Genomic DNA, 23367 nt, shown 5'->3' with positions numbered 1-23367 from the left:
TAATACAATACAATAAAAAAATGTGTTTATATAGTAACAGAATTTTGGAAAAGCTCCAGGACAATAAATAAAATACATATGAAAGGCACTTAAAATGAGGATGTATCCAACAAACTAGTACCAGTTGAATTGCGGACACTTCCAGCAGGGCATTGAACTGGGGTTATGGACCCTGCTGGGCAATAGTGCCCGACAGGACAGGGTCCATTCTTTGGGAAGGTTTCAGAGCTGTCAGGTGTTGGCCCTGTAGCTCCACCTTGGCAAAAGTAGCCCTGCAAACATGGACCTACAAAAAACCCATCAACACTATTAGTTTGATTAACTCAAGTGACTTAAAGCTGCAGTCTGTAACATTGAGGAGAGAGCAGACTTCGACTGAAAATTTGAAGGAAAACAGGTTTCACTCCACTCCCCCACCCTCTCTGCTTCACTCATGCCCCACCTCCAAGCTCCACCCCTCTCACAGCATCTGCCCGGCTACCGCATGCAACCAGAAGGGGGGGGGGGGGATTCAGCGTGTGTGAGCTGTGATTGACACTCCATCAGACGCTCCTCTGGCTGTGATTGGTTGTTTTGACTCGTCCCGAATTATTCTTTCTAGATTGAAATACAGGCAGTAGGCGGTACCAATTGAAGCAGTTTTACATATTACACAGGTTACATATCACATGTACTGCTGTCTGGGCATAGGGACAGTTTTAGCCAATATGACAAAAAAGTGATTTTTAAAAACTTACAGACTTCAGCTTTAAGCATGATTATACTTTAGTTTTAACTTGGAATGACATCAGTGAACATCTTAGTTTGTGCTTTTACCTTGCGGAGTAGAGGCTCCATATGAGCTACAGTACTCTCCAGAAGGACATGGCAAGCAGGCAGAGAGAGAATAAGCTCCTGTTTGGTTATTGAAAGTACCTCTAGGGCATGCCTCAGGCAGCCCTGTCCCAGCAGGGCAGAAATGGCCTTAGAATGGAAGAAAATATTTATTGCTGGCAGATTAGTAAAACCTGGATGGCAAAACATAACACAGCTGGACAAAAATGAGTAAACAGCTGCAACTATAATGCTGCATCTATAATAATTTATTATGTCCACACCAGTTGGACAGGTAGACGGCTCTTGAGTAGCTGAAGAAGGACACATGGTTCCTTTCAGGCAGAGCTTGCATTGAGCAGCACCGGGGGCGGGACTGTAAGTTCCAGCCTCACAGGGCATTTCACTCACTGCACCAACAGGACAGCTGTGTCCAGCAGGGCAGATGTAGCCATGAGAGCCTTCGGATGGAGTGGGACTGGAGCTTCCTCTCAAACACACATAACTGTAGGCAAGAAAAGAAATATCATATCAAATAAACAATTACAGGACACATAAGAAGAGGCAAAGGCTGACAGTGTGTCATGGTTTTTGTTCAGTTTAAGTTTTCTTTTTGAGTTTTCATTGGTCGTTTTGTGTTGTTCTAGTTGTATAGTTTTTGGTTGTATTTGGGTCAGTCTCCTTCTCCTAGCTCCCTCTATATTCTTGTGTCCACACCTGCTCTCAGTCTGATGATTAGCTTAGTCTTTGTTCAGTCTCCCATATATACTCATCCTCTTCAGTTACTGTTTGCCGGTTCCTTGTCGTTTCTCTGCCCTTAATGTGTGTTTTACCTGACATTTCCTGGATTTTGGCTTGCTGTATTTTGTTTATGTTTGCTTCTGTTGGCCTTTGGAACATTATTAAATCAGCAAAACTCACTGCAGTCACTGCATTTGGGTCCTCAAGTAATTTCCACCAAACTTGACACAGTGTGGGTGTGTCCCTCCAGTGTCACACATCTGGTTTGGTCTTAGTGTTATAGTAAAGGACAATTTTCATTCTTCCTCAAGTTCTTCATTTTAAAAGTGATTGTAATCAACTTTACTAAGAAATTTCAGAATGAAGGAAATCGTTGTCAGTATGAAGTTCATTTGAATCTAAACTGTATGTACTTGTGAATTGTGACTGTAGTTTTGAAGTTTTAGAAAGGAATAGAAGTTTTGTAGTTGTGTATATTTTTCCAACTTTCAGTGACAAAAAGTTGTGCTTTTTAAAGAAAAGTAGACAAACTGGGTTTTCTGTTTCAAATATAAAATCTATATTCAAATCAATCGCAATCATAAAATCAATCACAATTTTTTTACTATATATTTTTTTAACAAAACTACAAATTGGTTAATTCAACTGCTTTAACCTGCTCCAATTAGGGACAAATTCAGCCTTAGAAGTTACACTTTTTACACAAGTTACACTTTTGCTCTCAGTTCTACAACAGATATGCTGGAGTTGGCCAAAAATGAACTGTGACTTGTGGATATTTCACCTGAGGGTTTTGCCTGCTTGGTTAGTCCGCACCAAACTGGAAATAAACATAGGGCATTACGTAATGTTGACTTCTAAGGGCACAGCCATAGACCTTTGAAGGGTGCAGATGGGGACCTGGACTAAAGCATCCGCCATCTCCTGGACAGTTTGTGTTGCAACGAGATGTTGGTGGGGAATAGGCAGGCCAGTCCATGGCTTCAATACCTTCTTCTTGGAGGAACTGCTACCACAGTCCAGCCCCATACGGTCTAGCATTATCCTGCACACTACACCAGCATTGGGTCTCAAAAGGGGTCTGAGGATCTCATCTTGGTAGCTTATAGCAGTCATGCTACCTCTGGCGAGCACTTGGTGGGCTGTGCGGCCCTCCAAAGAAATTACACCCACACCATTATTATTGACCCACTGCCAAATCCGTCATGCTGAAGGATGTTGCAGCCTGCAGATCGCTCTCCAGACCCTGTTACATGTGGTCAGTGTGAACCTGCTTTAATCTTTAAGGAGCATAGCGTGCAACTGCAAATTTGCCAACACTGGTGTTCTCTGACAGATGCCAAGCTTAATGCATGGTGTCTGGCATTTGGTCATTTTGCAGGGCTGTGGCAGTGCTCCTCCTTGTACAAAGGCGAAGGTAGCAGTCCCTGTGCTCGGTTGTTGCCCTCCTACGGCCTTCTCCACGTTTCCCGGTCTACTGGCCTCCCGGTAGTGCCCCCTGCTACTGGAAATGTTCTTAGCACAGCTCACATTTATGTGCCGTCCTGGATAAGTGACACTACCTCAGCCACTTGTGTGGGTTGTAGAGCTCTACCACGAGTAAAATGACCAAAACTGACCAAAACATAAGCCAAAAAGCATAGGTACTGAGAAGTGGTCTGAGTTGTCTACATTGAGTGTCTTGCTAAGTGCCGATAATTTCCACCTTTTGTCTACTGCAGTTGAACAACACCATCTAAAATTGATTGCTAACGTGTGTTGCTTCCTAAGTGGACAGTTCGATTTTACAGAAGTTTGACTTAATTGAAGTAATAATGTGTTGTTTTAATATGCCCTTGATTTTTTTAGCAATTTATTACATTTTAGGATATTTTTATGTAGCTGTGCTGCATAGGCTATGCTAGCATTTTGACATAATGACACCTGTGTTTGTCTTACTTCCTCCATTACAAACAAACATACATTTAAAGCTGACAAAAGCTTTTTAATTATTTATCCTGCCCATTTATGCTTCTCCATTCCTCTTTAGCAGTGTTTCTTCAGGCTGTGGTGACAGCCAAGGGAAGAGTTGTACAGTAGTTGGTCCTTATCAGGGAGCCTCAGTGAACCAGCCGACAGCATGGAATGTTTATTATAAAAACTAATTATAAAATATTTCATAGATTAACAAACATGTTCTCTTTGAATCATATTCATTTTGAAAGTTTATATCGGCCGAAGGGAATCTTGACTTGCGTCTAGTAGAGAATCTGGAGGGAGCTAAAGATCAGGGTGATGATAGGGAGTTCTTATCAAACCTCAAAAACTGGAGTTAATCGAGCCCCCATGAATTTCAAAATGCCATTGGAAACACAACGAGATTTTTAACTAATGTAATGACAGTAAATACTTTTTTTTGTGGAATGATTTAATTGTTTTTGACATAGCACCTTTTAACAACATGTAAAAGGCTTCTTTAAATTAAAACACATTATTTCCTATCTTTTTTATCTATCAGTCAAAGAACAAAATCAGTTCATCCATATTAAATGATAGATGTTTTAAATGACTTTCATATTTATCTTTAACATTTGTTATTTTCAGGTTTTTATTTATTTATTTAAGTTTTGTTTGTAGCACTGTGAGAAACATATGAGCCCTTGTGCAAACCAACAGGTTTGAGAAAGACTCCTGGATAGGTGTCGAAACTACTAAAAAACTGAGCGAAAGTCCAGTTCCCTTCCAATTCAAGCATATTTTGTGGTTGCCATGACCCGGGTGAATGAGAATCTACACAGAAATGAGTTACAAATTTTTGGAGATTGAAAAATGTTGACGTAGAGCTTTGATATCTCAGTTGTCTGTTTAGGTGAGTAGCCTTTATATTCTCAATAAACCAGGCTTTGGTGTTAGCTGGGAATCCTGTTTGACTTCTTATTTGTCACTTTTTATAGTTATAATGAAAATACCACTTCATCTGCTTGCTACACAGGTATGCCAGACGTATTCCTGATATATGCATTATTAAATTAATGCATTATTGAATTAAAGCATATAAGTTTGATTATTATGTACTAATGTTAAATTATTTTACTGTTTCGGAAACGCATTAGTGACATTAATGAAGTCTTACAAGAAGTGCAAAACATCTGCTTATAAAATAAGTCTGGGTATTTTTAATGAAAAAGTTAAAACGATTCTAAGACAGGATTTCTTTTTAAATAGAAATTTTCTAAATTTTGGGACAATATAGTATGATAAAGAGTACATTTATATACATGTTTAAGCCAGAATAATCCGACATTTAAATATGGTTTCCCATGACGTTAAATTATTGTATTGCTGGATATTACATTTTAAACTGTAAAATCAAATTTTAGATAAACTTTTGTAAAAATGTAAAGAAGAATGTAACAAAAAATTACCCAGCGTGACATGGCAAAACGATTGAAAGATCTGAAATTGCAGGTCTGTCACAATACAATCCAGGAGGGCAGGGTGGACATTCTTTCACTGCTTTAAGTCCTTTGGAAATTGCAAGAGAACCAATAGGGCAGGGAAGGGGATGGCCGGTGCCAGATGGGCAGTAATGACCAGAGGGACAAATACGGCTGTTGGTTGATATACCCTGGAATGAAAATATGAAACAAATTAAGTAAGCAGTTATTAATTACCACATTGCATTTTATATAAACAAGGTAAATAAAGTACCTTATATATTTTGTCTGTTTCCTATGTACTATATTACATCAAATCAATATTAATAATGTAAGAACAGAGGGTAACGATCCAAGGAGCCCTTTTGATCCTCTCCCCTACAAATGAAATATCTCTTAAACCAAAAGAACCTACTTACCATTGCAAAGGACATTAGCCATATGCTGTATAATTTCATTATTTTTGTTTTTGTGAATTTTAAAGAATAATCTTTATTCTGTCAAATCAAAAATATGTTTCCTTTGATAGAATAAGGTCTGCTCAGTGGAGCAGTGTATAGCACTGCTGCCTTGCAGCAAGAAGGTTCTGGGATTGATTCCCAGCCGGGAAATGGATAAATGGATGATAAAATAAATATGAAGCTGTCAAAACTATGTCATGTTGCCTTAAGGTTTTCCTCCTTTCAGTGTTGTTTATATTCTAACAGCCTTGAATGGTCAGGAATAGAAAAGATTGAAGACTCTTTTAATGTGTTAAATCGAAGAATAAATGTACCAAGGACATTCTTTTAAAAATACATCGGTGAACTGGTGACTTTAGGTGAAATAAGTTTCACCTAAAGTTAAATCTATTTTTAGATTTGTTATGATCTCATAATTTTTTATAAGATTAATGGATATATATATGTGGAAACATGTAAAGTCTACAAGCAACAGAGAAAATCCTAACACCTCATCTGTGGAATTTGGACTGGTTGATCCTGCAGGACAGTAATATCCTTCTTGACACAGACCTGAGGGCTGTGACAGACCAAACTGAAAGCAGAACATTCCTGCAGAAGGAAAACGTAAAAAGCATTGGCATCATAGTTACTACAAATGATCTATGAAACTAAAAAAGCTAAATATTTTTTTTCTAACCAGCAGGGCAGGGACTGCAAGCATCAGGACTGGAGGCTCCGAGTCGACTTTGTACTGTACCAGGTGGGCATGGGTATTCTTGAGCTAAAATCTGCCCTGCAGGACAGTAATGACCAACAGGACAACGTACTGGCTGAACAGTACCTTCATCTGAGACAAAGAAAAAATAAATAAAATGGAGAAATTCCACCATTTTGCAATAATTTATCTTTGTAGTTTGCTAAAAAATAATCTGGGTTTAACCATAAAATACTCTTTCACCATCTCTAACGCTAAAGCAATCAACTACCATCAGCTGCTTGACCAAATATATATGAAAGGCGTTTTCAAGAGCAAGTTACTTTGGTGGTTCTAAAAAAGATAATAGATTGAATAGCTCCATCCATTTAACACTTAATCTCTTTATTACAAAATGCTAATTAGTACAAAAACAGTAAATAGTGTTAATAATACTACAGGTTTTATAAACTTGTGGTGTTTTGATTATACTTCAGCCGACATTTCTTTTTGCTACATATTATAACAATCTATTGATTTCTACCTTGACAGTAGTATCCAGGGGTACAGGTGCTGCAGTTGTCTTGATGAGTGTTGCCCAATTCCGAGCTAAATGTTCCCGCAGGACAAGCTAAGAGGACTGGTGTTCCACTGGGGCAAAAGAAACCAGCTGGACACACAGCCTGATCTGCCTTGATGGAACCCCAGTCACAATAAAACCCAGCCTTGCAATAACCTGGTATTGTACATGGTTTGAATAAATTATCATCAAATTATCCGTCATAACTGTTTTTTTAATCAAATGAGATAAATCTTTTATTCCATCTACCTGCTCTAAGCCCTTTTTGGCAGAATATTCCAGGAGGACAGAGAGATCCAGTCCTGTTGTCAGTTGGATTTGGCACCTTTGCACCCATCAGACACAGAAAACCATCAGCACACGATCCCGAGGGCTCAGTCAAACCTTCTGATCCACAGAACTGACCTGCAGGACACATTAAGCATTGACCTGCAAAGTAAAAGAATCAAAGCTGTGACTTTAGTCCCAACAGGAAAACAGGCTACCTCACACACACATTTCATCAGAATATATTTAAATTGCTTATATATTCTACAAAAGTGTTGGGGTCTCATAATTTCAAAATCTTTCTCCTTACCTGTAGAGATAAGACCCTGGTTGGAGCTGTAGGTTCCATTAGGGCATGGGACAAGCTGACTGTTCAGACCATCTCTGGGACAGATGTGTCCAGCTGGGCAGGGAAGAGGACTGGAGACTCCAAGAAAAGTCCCTCTATTCGGAGAGGGATTTAGAGCCTGGCAGTGGAACCCGGCAGGACAGGGAATACACTTTTTCTGGCCAGAAAATTCCTGAAACCATCCTGAAAAAGCATTATTAGAGAAATTATCTAAACTTTAAAGGATGAAAAACTGATACCCTTTGAAATTGGAGCATATGCTGCATTAACCAATGTTTACCAGGCGGACAGGGTTTACAGTCGTCTTTGCTTTTGCTTCCAGGATTGTTCTGGTAAAAACCAGGAGGGCAGGGTAAAGGAACACTGGTGCCTTGTGGACAGCAATGGCCTTCTGGACAAACATCTCCAGATTCACCTGAACTAGGAGAGGGAGAGCTAGACCCCTCTAAACAGTAGTAACCTGTGGGAAACAAATTTTTGATCAAATTGAATCAAGCATTTTCAGTTATCTTATACAATATTATTTTACAGCACCATGTGGTGAGTGCTGATTTGTACAGCAGCCAAAAACCTGCCAAAAAATAATTACAGAGAAAATGAGAATCATTTTTGTTTCAGGCTGCTTTTCTTTGATTTAATTAAAAAATTAATCAGTCTGTTATTAAGGCTTTTCAACCATTGTTTTTGTTTCACGAAGCCTGGGTCAAAAAATTGGTTGTTTTCGTGTTTTAAAAACGTATAATGGGAGGGTATTTGTAAAGGAATGTAAAAGATTGTAATTATTATTATGTTTTGAATAAGGAAAATAAAAGTTTACAGTTAAAGAAAATGGAGAAATGGAAGGGCCTCTACTCTTAAGAAAGCACCTGTCCTTGTGATAAACAGAAAGATAGTTAAAAAAAAGAGGAAGCGTTTGAGAGAGCTCGATAAGAGAGGAAAGAGTTGGTGGTAAACAGGAAGCCACAAGCCTGAAGGTGTAGTAGTTGCAATGTTAGCATCATATAACATTTCTTAAAACAATTGCATTTGTTCTTGAATTGAGGAGGTAAGGGAGACACTTTGCCAATGTAACAATAAAAAAATAAAAAAATAGCATTGTCTTATTTGAAGTGCTTTTATCTAATTATCTTATTGAAAGAGTAGACCTTCCCATTCCATTGGCAGATCATCTTATTTAACTACTTAAATAAAGGGTAGATACACTTCAATTAAAAAATTTTTACTTAGTTCTAGAGCGTTTTTCCGGTGGCATGGTTCAGTGGCTGTAAATGGGAGTTTGTGAAAAGCATGACATTGATCTAAGGGTTGTTATGGGCTAGAAAGAAAGTACACATACCACGTTGAAGTTTCCCATAGCTGGATTGATTAAAAGAGGGAGTAGTCAGAAGAAGTTGGTTGAATAGTAATTAGCCCTTAGTCCTCCCTGAAGTGCTCTGTTCTTCGTCAGCAGGGGAAAAGATATAACAGCGTTAGATGCAGCAGCAAGAAAGAAGAAATCTACCATTCCCTGTGATGTGAGAGAGCTGACCTTGGGTTCCAGTTCTTGTAGCTATTTAGTAAAAAAAGCCAAAGTCTAATAGATCAAGACAGGAATGTACTTTATTGTAGTCTTAAACTTGATCAGTGGATCTGTAGATTGAAGAGGAAGAGCGAAGAGAAATGGGAAAGAGGTTCCAAGAGATGTTCCAAGATGAGCCAGAAGAAAAAGTAGTTCTGGCCCACCAGGGTTTGAAGAGTAATAATTCTCAGGGCAAGTTCAGGAATCCAAGTCCAAATAAGGCAGTTGAAAGACAGGCTGAGACTCATGATTAAAGCGAAAAACCAAATTACAAAAGCATGGGTGTGCACAAGATGGGGTTTGACTCTGGAAAGTTGAGGGTAAGAAACTATTCTTTTTAAAGGTCAGTCCTTACCACTAAGAGCAAAAGGTTTTGACTCAACGTTTTTGCTCTGCTTATGATTTGAAATTAATTTTGCAGTTTCATCATAGTAAAAGTACAAGCTGTTCATTCCTCAAATGGATTTTGGTGGGTCAAGACAGGTCAAGTACTTTAGTACAGTTTATCCTTATCAGTTGTTCTAAAGACTAAGGGTGAAGACTGAACACTGACCATCCTGGGGCTGAACAAGTTAGTTTCTCAGGAAAGTCCTGTATAAAAAGGAGGACAGTTTTCCAAGAAGACTGGCGGTACTTGGGCTGAAGGACTTCATTTCCTAGGAAAAGTCCTGTATAAAAAGGAGGACATTTTTCCAAGAAGACTGGCGGTACTTGGGCTGAAGGACTTCATTTCCTAGGAAAAGTCCTGTATAAAAAGGAAGACAGTTTTCCAAGAGGACAGGCCATGCTGGGGGTTAAGAGGTCAGTTTCTTAGCAAAAGTCCTGTAGAAATGAAGACAGTTTTCCAAGAAGACTTGGGGGGAGTGTTGGTGGTGCCACACAATGTCAGCCGACTGCTCTCCAAGGGGCTGAGTTAAATGCAGAGATAAATTTCTCCATTGTGAGATCAATAAAGTTAAATTATTTTTATTACTATTAGACCAGTAGCTGAAGAAATTTGTTTCTTAGGGTTGTGAGTAAGAAACTTCACCACTAAGAGAATGTAAATGTTTTTCTTAATGGAAGCTTGCAAATACACTTAATTTAAGAATAAGAAGAAGAACTTTGTGTCTGTTCCTTTAACCTAAATTGACTCTCAATTTGGGTTAGAGTCAGCATATGTAGTCTTAGAATGGTGCAATAATTGGTTTATTGATTTTTTAATCTTGCTGAAATGCTGCTGGAATCATCCTCTGCTAGAGCATACCCATAAAGCATGTTAAAATGTATATAGGGGTGTATATAACACATCTTTGAACCACATTTGTAAGGGTAAGTTCTTGAATGGTGTAAAATACATGTATGAACATGGTTCTTAGGTATACTTCGAGGTCTGGCAGGTTTGCTGTAGGGCCGAATTTTGTCATAAACCAAAAAGATGGTAAAAGGAGGTAGTCCCGGCTGCTAGATTATCTGATTCAGTTGTTTAAAAAGGGTTTAGGTTTGGGAAGGAGACATTTAGCACACATCTAGGCTCAAAGTCTGCGAATCCAGGTTGGTTTCAGAGTCTGAGCTGAAATCGAAGTGAGGAATGGAGGGGGCTGTTCATTTATTATTGCACAGTCATAAAAACCAAAAAGTGCCCTTAGTTATTTAGTTGCCCCCCCCCACCCCCCCCCCCGCCCCCCCCCCCACCCCCACCCCCCCCACACACACACACACACACTCTTAATGGATATTGTTTATCTAAATGTTGGACATTTTACATTTTGTGTTGTAAGACTACACTGATGCAATAAAACATCAGTTTATTTATTTATTTTTATTTTTTTAGATGTAAGCACATCTTCAGTTGTGGCAAAAAGTCTGAAGGAAACCACGTTTACCTGGGAGGCAGGGTCCAGAGACTGAAGATAGACCAGGTTCTGAACAGTAAAATCCAGGACGGCAGCTTTGACACTGAGAACTGTTTGCCAGCCCACGGAGTTTACTGTCCCAAATATTTCAAAACACAGAAGGAGTTGATAATATTATACACAGAAATAAAGGCTAACATGTTCACCTATATACTAAAAAAACTGATCACAAAATGGTTGAAAGTGAAATTACTTGGAGATACTAAAGAGAATGCAAATATTTAAAACAGGTTAAAACAGCTTAAAATTAAGTTTATGCTCAGATCATATTTTTTCCAGATAATATTTTATGTAGAAAGAAAAAACACAGAAAGATTTGGCTAGTACAAAGTGATACAGCTAAATTTGTACCTGTATGTTCCTTTAGGGCAAGGTTTTGGTACTAAAGTTCCCATTGGGCAGTAATATCCAGAAGGGCATTGGAATCCCGTCAGATTGTCTGCTGGCGAATGTTCAGAGGCTCCTTCAATACAAATGTAGCCCTCAGCACAAAGCCCGCTGGGAACAGTTCTCCCTGAAAGTGCACTTCTTTTTAATTTATTTATTGTTTTAATTGAACGATACAAATAATAGTTTTTAGCGCCTTATTCAAATTGTACCAGACTGTTTGAATTTTCAACACATTTATAGTGGGCATCAATGTCACAACAAGTCCATATTCAATGTAATTTTTCTTACTGCTTTTAACCTTTTTTTATTAAAAAATATAATGATGCTCATTAAAACTTGTTAGATGATCTGTAACTTCTAATGGTAAGAAAGGTCAAACATGTTTTTACTTTAGCCTGTAAACATAATAATGCAAAAATGGCAATTTAAATAAGTAATTTTTTCTTTAAATAAGTGCATCTGTCTTGAATTGAGGAAGTAAGGGAAACCCTTTGCCAATGGAACAAGACTTACATTTAAGATTTTAAAATAAGAAAAAACAATTACATTGTCGTATTTCAAGTGCATATTTCCTAGCTATTATTTTAAGAGTAAAAACAATCATCCCATTGGCAAATCATCATATTTGCCTACTCAAATTATGGGTAAATAGACTTAATTTAAGACAGTTTTACTTATTTGTAGTTCGTTTTGGCAGTGCATATTAACCCTGTGTGGATAAGAGATAATCAAGCAAAAATGGAAAATTGTGTGCCCGTTTTTGTTCTTTAATTCAGTTGGATGTTGAATGCAGTTGGATGTTAAATAGTTATTCTACTCAGAAAAATGTCTAAATATTTCTTATAAAGCTTAAACGTGGCAGTCATGCTTCTGATTAGTTGTAAACATCTACACTGGCATTGTAACTTTTTGCACAGTGTAATACTCTGACATTAAGAGGAATGTCTCCATATTACCTGTTCCTTTGCAGTACATGCCAGGGTCACATGGCATGCACTGGAACTTCTCTGCAAGTCCTGACACGTTTCCATAGGTCCCTGAGGGACAGGGGCGTGGATTCACTGATGCAGGGGGGCAGTAAAATCCCCTTTTACAGGGAAGTGGATGACTCATTCCTGATGTGTTGATGCATAGATTCCAAATGAAACAGTTACTTCCTTAAAGCTCATGTTATCAGCTGCCGAAAGCACATTCATACAATTTATTAGTTACCCTGATCTTGACAGTAGAAACTTGGGGGACATGTTTCACAGGTCCCTTGGCTTTGTCTCTGCTGGTAACTGCCAGGATTGCAAGGTGTCTGCCTCACACTGCCCTGAAATTAATTATTATGAATTATTCAAAAGACTTTTCACCTGCTGAGCAGGTCCTATCAACAGTAATAACTGCAGAGCACGTGAAGAGTAGAGACAGATATGGCACAAGGTGAAACCAGAGATAGTTTTAACCAAGTCGAGAGACACAAGGTGAAACCAGAAATAGTCTTTACCGAGTCGGGAGACATTAAGTGACTTCAGCATACAATAACGTGCGTGTCATACCAAGGTATGCTTTCATGGAAAACTCATGCAAAATTCAGTAGTGATGACTGACAAGAGCTTGAGGACTAATGGAGCATGACTGACCTTCTCACAATAATGTCCCAGTGAGCAGACATGTAGTTGTGGTCTTTGAGATCTCTGTCCTTCAGGACAATAGTAGCCTTCTGCACAGTGGCCACTCGGCTCAGTCTGCCCTTCCTTAGCGCAGTAGTGACCTGGAGGACACAGCTGACATGTCTCCACTGTGGATCCACCGAGGGATTCTAGTGTTTAATGAACAACAACGGTACAGTGAGAGAAAAAAATTATTAAACAACAACTAAAGTAAAATGTAAAACATTTCAAAAGTATCCGTTAACAAATGAAGTCACAACAAAATCATAAAAAGCAATACATTTTCCAGAGATTTCTGTGTCAGGACAACATAATATATAGATACAGGATGTAAGGAAAATTATCAATAATTTTTTTAGTATTTTAACAAAGACAAATCAAAAACTTTTGAAGCCTTAGGTTAAAGGAAAGACTTAATAAAAAAATTATGAATGTAGTCCACATAATTAGTCTCTATAAAAGAGAATCTAGAAGAACAATGATGAAAGGGACCCATTAGGAGTGGTTTTTGTGCTTCTAGCCATATTGCCTAGGCTACTGCACCCAACAATTACATGTTTATCTTCTATTGATAATACAGTTAGCCCTGTTTTTCAAATGTTAACTCTGTCTCTCTATTAAGAAAGTTATGTGCTAAATGTTCATTACAACTAACTATACGTGCATCAACTGTTGCTCAACAAAATTTTGATTTGGGCGCTCCATAACGCTTGTTTACTTCCTTAATTTATTAATAGCTATTAATAGCCTACCTACTGTGGTCAATAATGATCAAAATCAATTTCATGATTTCCATTTTTATTTATTATTAATTTTTTCAATTTCAAATTATTTTACTGGCAACTGTGTTTTTTTTCTTGCTCTAATAGAATGCTATATAAACTTTCAATTACATCCGAAAATATTTATATGTTATGAAGATTTTTCATCAGCTAATGTGCCGATGACTCTGTTTAGCCAAACCACGTCCACTGTGCCTACATAAAAAAAGGGAAAATACAGGCAGCTGGTTAAACTATTTTTCAGTACTGTAGAGGAAAAAAAAGAACTAATCTTAAATCACTTTGTATGTTGAAATAGTTACAGCATTAAAGTAGATAAAAACACAATACAAATGCAAACTACAAAGTAGCTGTTTCCTTATCTGTTTCTTATTCATAGTGGCACAAAGAAGCTACGGCAAACACTTAATGAGCCTGGAGTTGTCTGTCGCAAGACAAGAATATGATTACACAATTAAACCATTTTGTGACAACAATTATTTATGGGCACCCAAAGGAGACAAAATATGCCTCAGTGGAGGTTTTCATATTTTCCCACATCAGTGAGCCAGACAGACAGACATCCCAGGGTAACACTGCGAAGAAATTACAACGATTTCAGCAAAGTGGATCAGTTTTCTTTTTAACTCGGCTCTGGTTTGTGTCAGAATACTGTTCATCTCAGAAAGTCAAGAGATTACTGACTAATTTTTAAAAGCTGTAACACAGAGCCCAAAAAACTATCAAAACACATTTGATTAAGTTGATGAAATCATTTTAGCTATATTAAAAAATATCTCACTTTTAATGGATCCTATAGGGCAGGGGATTGGAAGTGGTGTTCCAACTGGGCAGTAGTGTCCGAAGGGGCAGGGGTTGACAAAAGGGTCAGAGGAGCCCCAAGGACAGTAATAACCAGCTATGCAGGGCCCCGTTGGTGCATCTAGACCAGTTTGGTTACAGTAAAAGCCAACATCACACAGCTTAGGGTAAGCAGATCCAGAAGGACAATAGAAACCTGAAAAAAACAGCAACAGAAACGTTCAACAGAAATATGAAACTCAAGCTAGAAAATCTTAAACTTATTAGGATTATCTTTGTTATGCAAACAATCTTCATAAGCATAGTTATGTTCCGTTTTCATTTTGTTAAAAAAAGGTATTCTTATTTTTGAATTCTAAAGAGTCCCCTTGTTATTTCAGAGCACTAATTACTTTGCTAAAGGATTTCCAATATGTTCTTTTATGGGCTAAGATGAAAAACTACTTTATAGTAATTTAATGTACTTTATCATAGGGCCTCTTTCCAAGAGGTAAATAGAAAAGAAGATGTCAGACTTTCAGATCTTTAAATGAAGGTACTGGGAAGAGTGAGGTCCCATTAGCTTAAGAGGAAACTCAACTTGCATTGGAATCAGCATCTTAAGCTGCTAGGGCCAAGATACATTAAAGATTGTTTAATGATGGCAAGTGCAACAAAATTGTAAGACTTTTGAGAAATGTTTTTTTAATAACAATGTATTAAAAAGTAAGTACTTTTGCTTTAAATGAACATGTCATAACATAACACTTTCTTAAAATGTTTGAAATTACAGAATTATAGACATAAACTAATGATCTGATGCAATTTGCAATTACAGTGACAAGGACATAAGATAAAAATGTCTGCAGCCTAGGGTATAAGAAAGTTACTTTAGAGCACACATTCACTGTCTGAATTTACACACCCTTAGGACATATATCTCCTTTGTAGGTGGAACATGCATAATGTGGACTCTTGAGATGTTCTGCTGAGTGATTCACATTGTTATCCAAATGTGCCCGTGGCACAGCATCTACTTTGATCCAGGTAGTGTTTCTCCTTGCAGCTGAACATGGCAGACAGAACATTTTTACAGTTACATCTTTATAAACAGACAGTACACAGGTAGAAAGAGTGTTTATTTCTTAACATGAAAATAGTGTTTATTTGTTTGAGTGGTTCACTTTTGAGCCGAAAAAACATAGGATCTTTAAAGTTCAAAACATACGAAAATCACATTCAGCCTTACTATTTCTTATTTTATCAAATCCTTTTTTGCATACAGAACCACTGGACCTTAGCCACTCTTAACCCTTTAAAACCAATTGTATCATATTTGATACATGATTTTTTGAGGACTTTGCATCATCAGTTTGATCTTGCTGATCTTAGAAACCCTGACTTACACAATCAGACACATGTAATTAACAGAAAACGTATATAAGATTCTACAGAAATGCCTATGTATCAAAATTGATGCAAATAAATAATCTAATTTAACTTATACAATATATATATATATATATATATATATATATATATATATGTGTGTGTGTGTGTGTGTGTATGTATTCTTTTCTTTCATTTTCAGAGAGTTCAGTGACAACTCTAAATAAAAAAAATTGAATTTTCGGTCAATTATTTCATGGTCCAGGCTTTAAAGGGTTAAACAACAGCAGGTAACAGCGGTGTCACTACGCTATCTCATATAAATAGGAAATGACTGTTTAATGAAGCTCTAGCGGAAGTTCAATTGAAGAAACTCTGACTTACCTCCATCAATCAGAAGCCGATCCGTCTCTGAAGCGAGCCAATCAGCTTCGAACTACTCCACCATGAAGCCAAATCAGCGTCCTGCTTCCACTTTATAAACTCCCTCAAATCTCACCACAGCCGCAATCCTGCAATCGCAATGTCGGATTTCGATTCAGACGACAATCCAATTTTCCCTGCTCGGAGAAGCTCCCGTCTAGCCGCTCTCATCTCCTTCTTCCGCGTTACACTCCAAGGGTATATTGCCAGACTCCGACCTAGACTCTGCTCAGATGTCTCAACGAGCCTCCCTCTTACCTCCTGGTGATTCATCTCCCTCGCCTTCCGCTCTTCAATCTGCTCTGATTCCTGGCCGCAAAAGACATGCAAGTCGCTCCCCTCGCCAAGCGCAGAAGGCCTCCCGGATCTGTCCCAGCAGCAGTCACCACTACGCCCGCTCCTTCTCATCGTTTCGATGCAGCCTTGGACCTTCTTCAGCTTCCTGATTCATAACAGCTCCCCCGTCTAGCCCTTCTGGCGTTTAACAGCTCTCAGCCTCCCTCCGCTCCACCGGACTCTCTCACTCAATCCGTTTGACGCTGTCCGCACGCTCCAACTTGGAAATCCCTGCACTGCCACGTCATCCCTGCCGCTGTCTGCTCAGACGGACCTCCCCCTCCACTCATTCACATTAGGGAACGCCCGCCGGGCCAGCCTAAGGTAAGACGTATTCAACCATGTTTTCATTCATAATTTTCTATCTATTTGAGTTCGCTCTTTATGCTTTGTCTGCCTCTTATTCAGGCATACCTTATATTAACATGCATGCTGATATTTCCACTAGCCTCGTTCTAATTATTCAGGGGAAATGTTTTAATTTAGTCTTTCTTATTCTTCCCTCCCCTGAAGTCAATCAGCAGGTCGCTTCAGCAGGTGACGTCACAGTTTTCCTTAATCATCCGATCTCCGTCTATTCAGAGATCCTCTATTGGCAATTTCCTGCCGCATTCAGCATCTATCCATAACCATAGCTTCCGCAGGAGGCCATTCATATCAGTCTATCCCCGCCGTGCACGCTTCACATAAATCGTACCTCAGTCTTAGCGGCCCGTCATCTTACCACCCCTTATTATTTTTCTGATTATCGTCTTGTCTCCTCATAATCTGTCGTTTGATAATAATATAATAATAATAATAATAATAATAATAATAATAATAATAATAATAATAATAATAATAATAATAATAATAAAAAAAATAAAAACTGGTGTTCTCCATCAGTCATTTCTAAATGCCAATTGCGCTCCTTGCTAGGTCAGCTAATTTGCCATGCGCTTATTTCTCAAGGCCGCTCTTTCATTCCCAGTTGCTTGATCCGGCATTTTCCGTCCCTCTCCTTGGTCAGATTACTGAACGTAGGCTGCCGTTCGGATCTCCTGGTCAGACTGCTTCTAAATTGGAACGAAATTTCTTTTCTATGTCGACATTATCTATCTCCTGCCATGCTTCAAAAATTTTACGGATGTTGCATCCGTAGGTTTTGGGGGGTTCTTCAGGACAGGTGGTTCGCGGGTTCATGGCCTCTTTTATTCACACCCAATTATGCTTGTGTGAGGTCTACCCTTAGCTAGCTTGCCATCGTGGGGCTATGGGAAGGTATCGCGTCCGCCCACTGCGATAACATCGTAGTAGTTGAAGCCACTAATAAAGTCACTCCTCCTCCCAGTCTCTCATGCCCTTCATCAGAAGCATCACTGGCAGCAGTCACTAACGTTTCATCATCTTGGCGCGTCATGTTTCAGGCATTCTAAGCACCTTCATTTCGCCCAAGGGTTACCCTACGTCCCCGCTTCGCAGCTACTCGCGGGGTTCTGAGGCTTCCCTCAGCTGGGCCGATGGTTCACCAGCCTATACCTCATTCATCCGCCCAGAACTCTCACCAATTCTCGCAGCTCAGCGCTCTCTCTGCCTCTAGGTAACTCTATTACAAATACTGGTGGTGGTTCAACTCATTCTCATAATTTTCTGACCTAATCACGACCATCCTCTAACTCATTTTCTACTCCCACTCCTTATCAGTTTTCTTCATTATTCCCTGCTTCATCCAGTCTTCCATGCTGTCTCCTTGCTATATTCATTCTGGCTCGCATTCATGCAATCTCACCTTTATGTCAGGCATTTACATGCATTCTCCTGTGTGTCACGTCACGTCTGGTCTGTGTCTCGTCATGCATTCCCTAATGCATCAATTCTTCATATATGTTATCATCCGCAATATCATTATCAGACTCATCGGCAAGATTCATTATCAGACTCATCCGCAAGATTCATTATCAGACTCATCTGCAAGATTCATTATAAGACTCATCTGCAAGATTCATTATCAGACTCATCTGCAAGATTCATTATCAGACTCATCCGCAAGATTCATTCCCTAATGCATCACATGCTCCCTATCTGTGTCTCGTCGTGTCTCGTCATGCATCCTTTACGCCATTTTGCATGCATTTTCAATGCATCAATATGCACCATGTCTGCGTCTCGTCATGTCTGTATCCTGTCATGTTATATGTTCTATATGGACTCATCTGCAAGATTCATTATCAGACTCATCCGCAAGATTCATTCCCTAATGCATCACATGCTCCCTATCTGTGTCTCGTCGTGTCTCGTCATGCATCCTTTACGCCATTTTGCTTGCATTTCCAATGCATCAATATGCACCCTGTCTGCGTCTCGTCATGTCTGTATCCCGTCATGTTATATGTTCTATATGGACTCATCCGCAACATCATTTTCAGACTCATCCGCAAGATTCATTATCAGACTCATCCGCAAGATTCATTATCATCGTCATCATAATGGGATACATCATCGTCATCATCATCATCATCATCCGCAGGATTCATCATCATCATCCGCAGGATTCATCATCATCATCATCCGCAGGATTCATCATCATCATCATCATCCGCAGGATTCATCATCATCATCCGCAGGATTCATCATCATCCACAGGATTCATCATCATCATCGTCATCCGCAGGATTCATCATCATCATCCACAGGATTCATCATCATCATCGTCATCCGCAGGATTCATCATCGTCATCCGCAGGATTCATCATCATCATCATCATCATCCGCAGGATTCATCATCATCATCATCCGCAGGATTCATCATCATCATCATCCACAGGATTCATCATCGTCATCCGCAGGATTCATCATCGTCATCCGCAGGATTCATCATCATCATCGTCATCCGCAAGATTCATCGTCATCATCATCATCATCATCATCATCATCATCATCATCATCATCATCATGGGTAAATCATCATCATCATGGGTAAATCATCATCATAATCATGGGTAAATCATCATCATGGGTAAATCATCATCATGGGTAAATCATCATCATCATCATCATCATGGGATCATCATCATCATAGGTTCATCTTCATCATGGGATCATCATCATCATGGGTTCATCTTCATCATGGCATCATCATCATCATGGGTTCATCATCATCATCATCATCATGGGTTCATCATCATCATCATGGGTAAATCATCATCATCATCATCATCATCATCATCACGGATTCATCATCATCACGGGATCATCATCATCATCATGGGATCATCATCATCATCACGGATTCATCATCATCATCATGGGTTCATCATCATCATCATGGGTTCATCATCATCATCATCATCATGGGTTCATCATCATCACAGGTTCATCATCATCATCATCATCACGGGTTCATCATCATCATCACGGGTTCATCATCATCACGGGTTCATCATCATCATCATGGGTAAATCATCATCGGTAAGTTTTCGGCGTCTACCGTGGTCGCCATCCTCATCAACAACCTGGCCTCGTCCTCGGCTTTTTGGGGGAACATCCCTATTCACATTCATCTACTCATTCATGTTAAAGCATAATTCAGCATGAATGTTCCTGCCGAGGTCTGAGCGCCAAAGACTATACTTTCTTATCAATAAATTCTTCTAATTATCTTTTCTCTCTGTGTGATTTTTTCAGATTGAAATGAAGCTCTAGCGGAAGTTCAATTGAAGAAACTCTGACTTACCTCCATCAATCAGAAGCCGATCCGTCTCTGAAGCGAGCCAATCAGCTTCGAACTACTCCACCACGGAGCCCAATCAGTGTCCTGCTTCCACTTTATAAACTCCCTCAAATCTCACCACAGCCGCTATCCTGCAATCGCAATGTCGGATTTCGATTCAGACGACAATCCCCCCAACTCCATCCCCTTCTCCGCCATCGCAGCTGAATCGTCCTCCATGACACGACTTCACCTCAACCTCATCAGAGAGTATTAATCCCAGTTGTCACCATCCCTCATCTCATCGCATTGGTCCGGCAGAAGACCACCATGTTGAGCCCGGTTCTGCCAGAGGTTTCTTCCCAAGGGGAGTTTTTCCTCTCCACTGTCGCTTCATGCTTGCTCATCATGGACAGTTCATGGTACCTGCATCACCAAGCAGGACCTCTATATCCCGAGTCTGAGTGAAGCCCCGGCGTCAGCTCCCTCAGTCTTCTAGTCCCACAATTCTGCCCAGCAGATCACCTTGTCAACCAGCTCGGATTAAACCACCACCAGTTTCAGGCACGGGGGAACATCCCTATTCACATTCATCTACTCATGCATGTTAAAGCATAATTCAGCATGAATGTTCCTGCCGAGGTCTGAGCACCAAAGACTATACTTTCTTATCAATAAATTCTTCTGATTATCTTTTCTCTCTGTGTGAGTTTTTCAGATTGAATATACATATGTATTCCCATTTTAAAGTATTATAAGGCCAGATTTGGACAAATTTCATACAATTAGAGAAGGAAAAGTTGTAAAAAAGTTTGGCAAAGGTTTGACTTTGAAGGGACTTTAAAGAGAAGTCAGTTATTTTCCCAGCATCTATTGCACTACATTAATATTAGAAAATATATTAAAATACCATGTTTAGCATAGAAGTTAGAGCAGGATAAGTTGTACATCCACAAGGCAACATCTATTTCAGTTGAGTAAAGGTCTAAGATTTCCCCAAGACAATTAAAATCCGAGGATTTGGCTCGTGGTGTGGGGCTGTCAGCACCTCCAGAACAGAAGTACCCTGTAGAACATAAACCTAACACAAAAAGATTGATAAAGAGATAAGAGGTTACATTTAACAATCTGCCATGAAACCCACAAGATTGCTTGTATTTTCTTATGTTATTCAAACATTAAAAAATGATTATTGGTTCTATACCTTCTACTATATATGGATAAAGTCAGACAGAAGTGTAGTTTCCCACCTGAAGGTTTCAAAGCTCCAGGAGTTAGGCAGTATTTCCCTGGAGGACAAGGACGGCAGTGGGAGACGAATGAAGCTCCGACATCTGGAAGGAAACTACCAACGGGACAGGGTTGAGGGGACCGACTTCCCAGAGGACAGAAGTGTCCCATGGGACAAATATCACCATATGGCTGGGAGAGAGGTGAAGGCTCTACAGAGCCCTGGGAACAAAAATGCCCTGTAGAGAAACACATGGACAAACATCTATCTAGGGCTTAATGAAATATTTATTATTTTACTATAAGTGCACACATTTTCAGAAAAACAGGCACACTTATTAATGGTACACCAGATTTATTTTAAGACTTTTTAAAATGACAACTGTAAAACCAATTGTTTGGAAAATAGAAACTTTAAAAATGAACATAAAGAAGCAAGACATCAGAAAGAAATATACATATATAATGTCTGATTATAGAGGTAAAGATCAGTTGTTATTGAAGCATCTTTGTCCAAAATTCACTTTGTCAGTAGTTTTGCCTATCTGTACATTACTGGAGTAATTTTACTTTTACTCCTTACATTTTTTTTATTATCTGTACTTATTACCCCTTATATTTGAAAAATCGACTTGTGAGTTTTGTTTCTTCGTTATGACCTCTTGGTATTTAAAAAAAAACAAACAAAAACACCCAAATAAATTGTTTCATTAATATAATTACCCCTGCACCATATTTATTTTGCACTGCACTGAACTTTTTCTTCTTAATGCTCTTTTGCACCATTATTTTAGACTGGTTCCTTTTTCTCGTACATTGTTTAAATTTGAGTGTTTCATTGTTTACATTCTGATCACTGCTGCACTTTATTTCAGTAATGTAATCATCTGTAATGTTTATCTTACTCCAACTGCAATAGTATTACACTTTTGTAAGTTGTTTATAATGGAATTCAGTTGGTATACACTCTGTGCATACAAAATTACAAAACGGTTTGTCTAGGTCAGACAAGGAATTTCTCACTTCTCACTCCAAAATGGAATTGCACTCAATACTGCACCAAGTTGTTGCTGGCCACATACCAAAATAAATAAATTTTTCGGGATGATGCAAAGTTGAATTTGACACTGTTGCCCTTACCTATAAAACTAAGTTAAGGAAGTTATCATCCAGAGTTATATAAAAATATTCCTTTAATAGGGTAGTGCAGTATCAGCTTTAAAGGTTTGGGCCTTATCCTTTTTTTCCAGCATTACTTTTACTTTTAGACTTTAAGTAGCTTTAAAAATTGTACTTTTAGAATTTTACTTGAGTAAAAAGCTTAAGCTGATACTCCAACTTCTACAAGAGTGTTTTTAAACAACATGATATACTTCAACTTGAGGAACAAATATTAATACCTGTGACGCCTCTGCATGTGAACCATTTTCTAAACACTTTAAGATCTAAATTCATTTGGCAAATGTATTTCACACAGGTTCAAAGCTAGAATTACAACTTCAAATTTAAAATTCACATTTTACTCTGTTTCTACTTGGATTTGTTTCTTTCTCTCTTTTTTTTCTTTCTTCATTTGCACCTTTCTTTCTTTCTTTCCTTTACTGGCTTTGACTTGTATAGTTAACTAGAATGCTTATAACAAAATAATCATATTTTCACTTCAATATCCTCTTTTTTTCACTTTTTTTGTTTGCATATATAATAACTATCCACACATGCAAATAGAAAATTATGGCCAATAAAGCTGATTCTGTTGGTAAAGCCTTACTTCATCAATTATGAAAGCTTTTAAAACTATTGTGTTAATAAAACTCTATCCCTGGTGCATAATTCTAATGACACCGTGGTAGAAATTATAAATTAAAATTTTGACCAAATTCTGCTAAATTCATTTTATGTGAACTTTAAATATTAAACTCAGCTATTCAAGACTCTAAC

At 38.6% G+C, this 23367-nt stretch overlaps 1 protein-coding gene across 1 annotated transcript in view; it reads right to left on the bottom strand.

Moving 5' to 3' along the window:
* LOC119792815 overlaps positions 1–23367 on the bottom strand; it is a 94003-nt gene that overhangs the window by 23060 nt on the left and 47576 nt on the right. Inside the window, exons 54-72 of the mRNA XM_038299623.1 lie at positions 21450–21668; positions 21110–21280; positions 15289–15429; positions 14365–14580; positions 12772–12950; positions 12359–12461; positions 12103–12261; positions 11108–11270; positions 10727–10830; positions 7584–7763; positions 7265–7486; positions 6937–7116; positions 6652–6843; positions 6111–6260; positions 5922–6022; positions 4959–5161; positions 1098–1318; positions 817–963; positions 122–286 (exon numbers count right to left, since the gene is read on the bottom strand). Coding sequence (XP_038155551.1) covers positions 122–286; positions 817–963; positions 1098–1318; positions 4959–5161; positions 5922–6022; positions 6111–6260; positions 6652–6843; positions 6937–7116; positions 7265–7486; positions 7584–7763; positions 10727–10830; positions 11108–11270; positions 12103–12261; positions 12359–12461; positions 12772–12950; positions 14365–14580; positions 15289–15429; positions 21110–21280; positions 21450–21668 — 3216 coding nt within the window. The remainder of the gene's footprint in view (positions 1–121; positions 287–816; positions 964–1097; positions 1319–4958; positions 5162–5921; positions 6023–6110; positions 6261–6651; positions 6844–6936; positions 7117–7264; positions 7487–7583; positions 7764–10726; positions 10831–11107; positions 11271–12102; positions 12262–12358; positions 12462–12771; positions 12951–14364; positions 14581–15288; positions 15430–21109; positions 21281–21449; positions 21669–23367) is intronic.

This window comes from Cyprinodon tularosa, unplaced genomic scaffold, assembly GCF_016077235.1.
Source record: "Cyprinodon tularosa strain WSP-4 unplaced genomic scaffold, ASM1607723v1 ctg431, whole genome shotgun sequence".
Lineage (NCBI taxonomy): Eukaryota > Metazoa > Chordata > Actinopteri > Cyprinodontiformes > Cyprinodontidae > Cyprinodon > Cyprinodon tularosa.
Note: the sequence above shows the minus strand (reverse complement) of the source record. Positions and strands in the feature narration are given on the sequence as shown.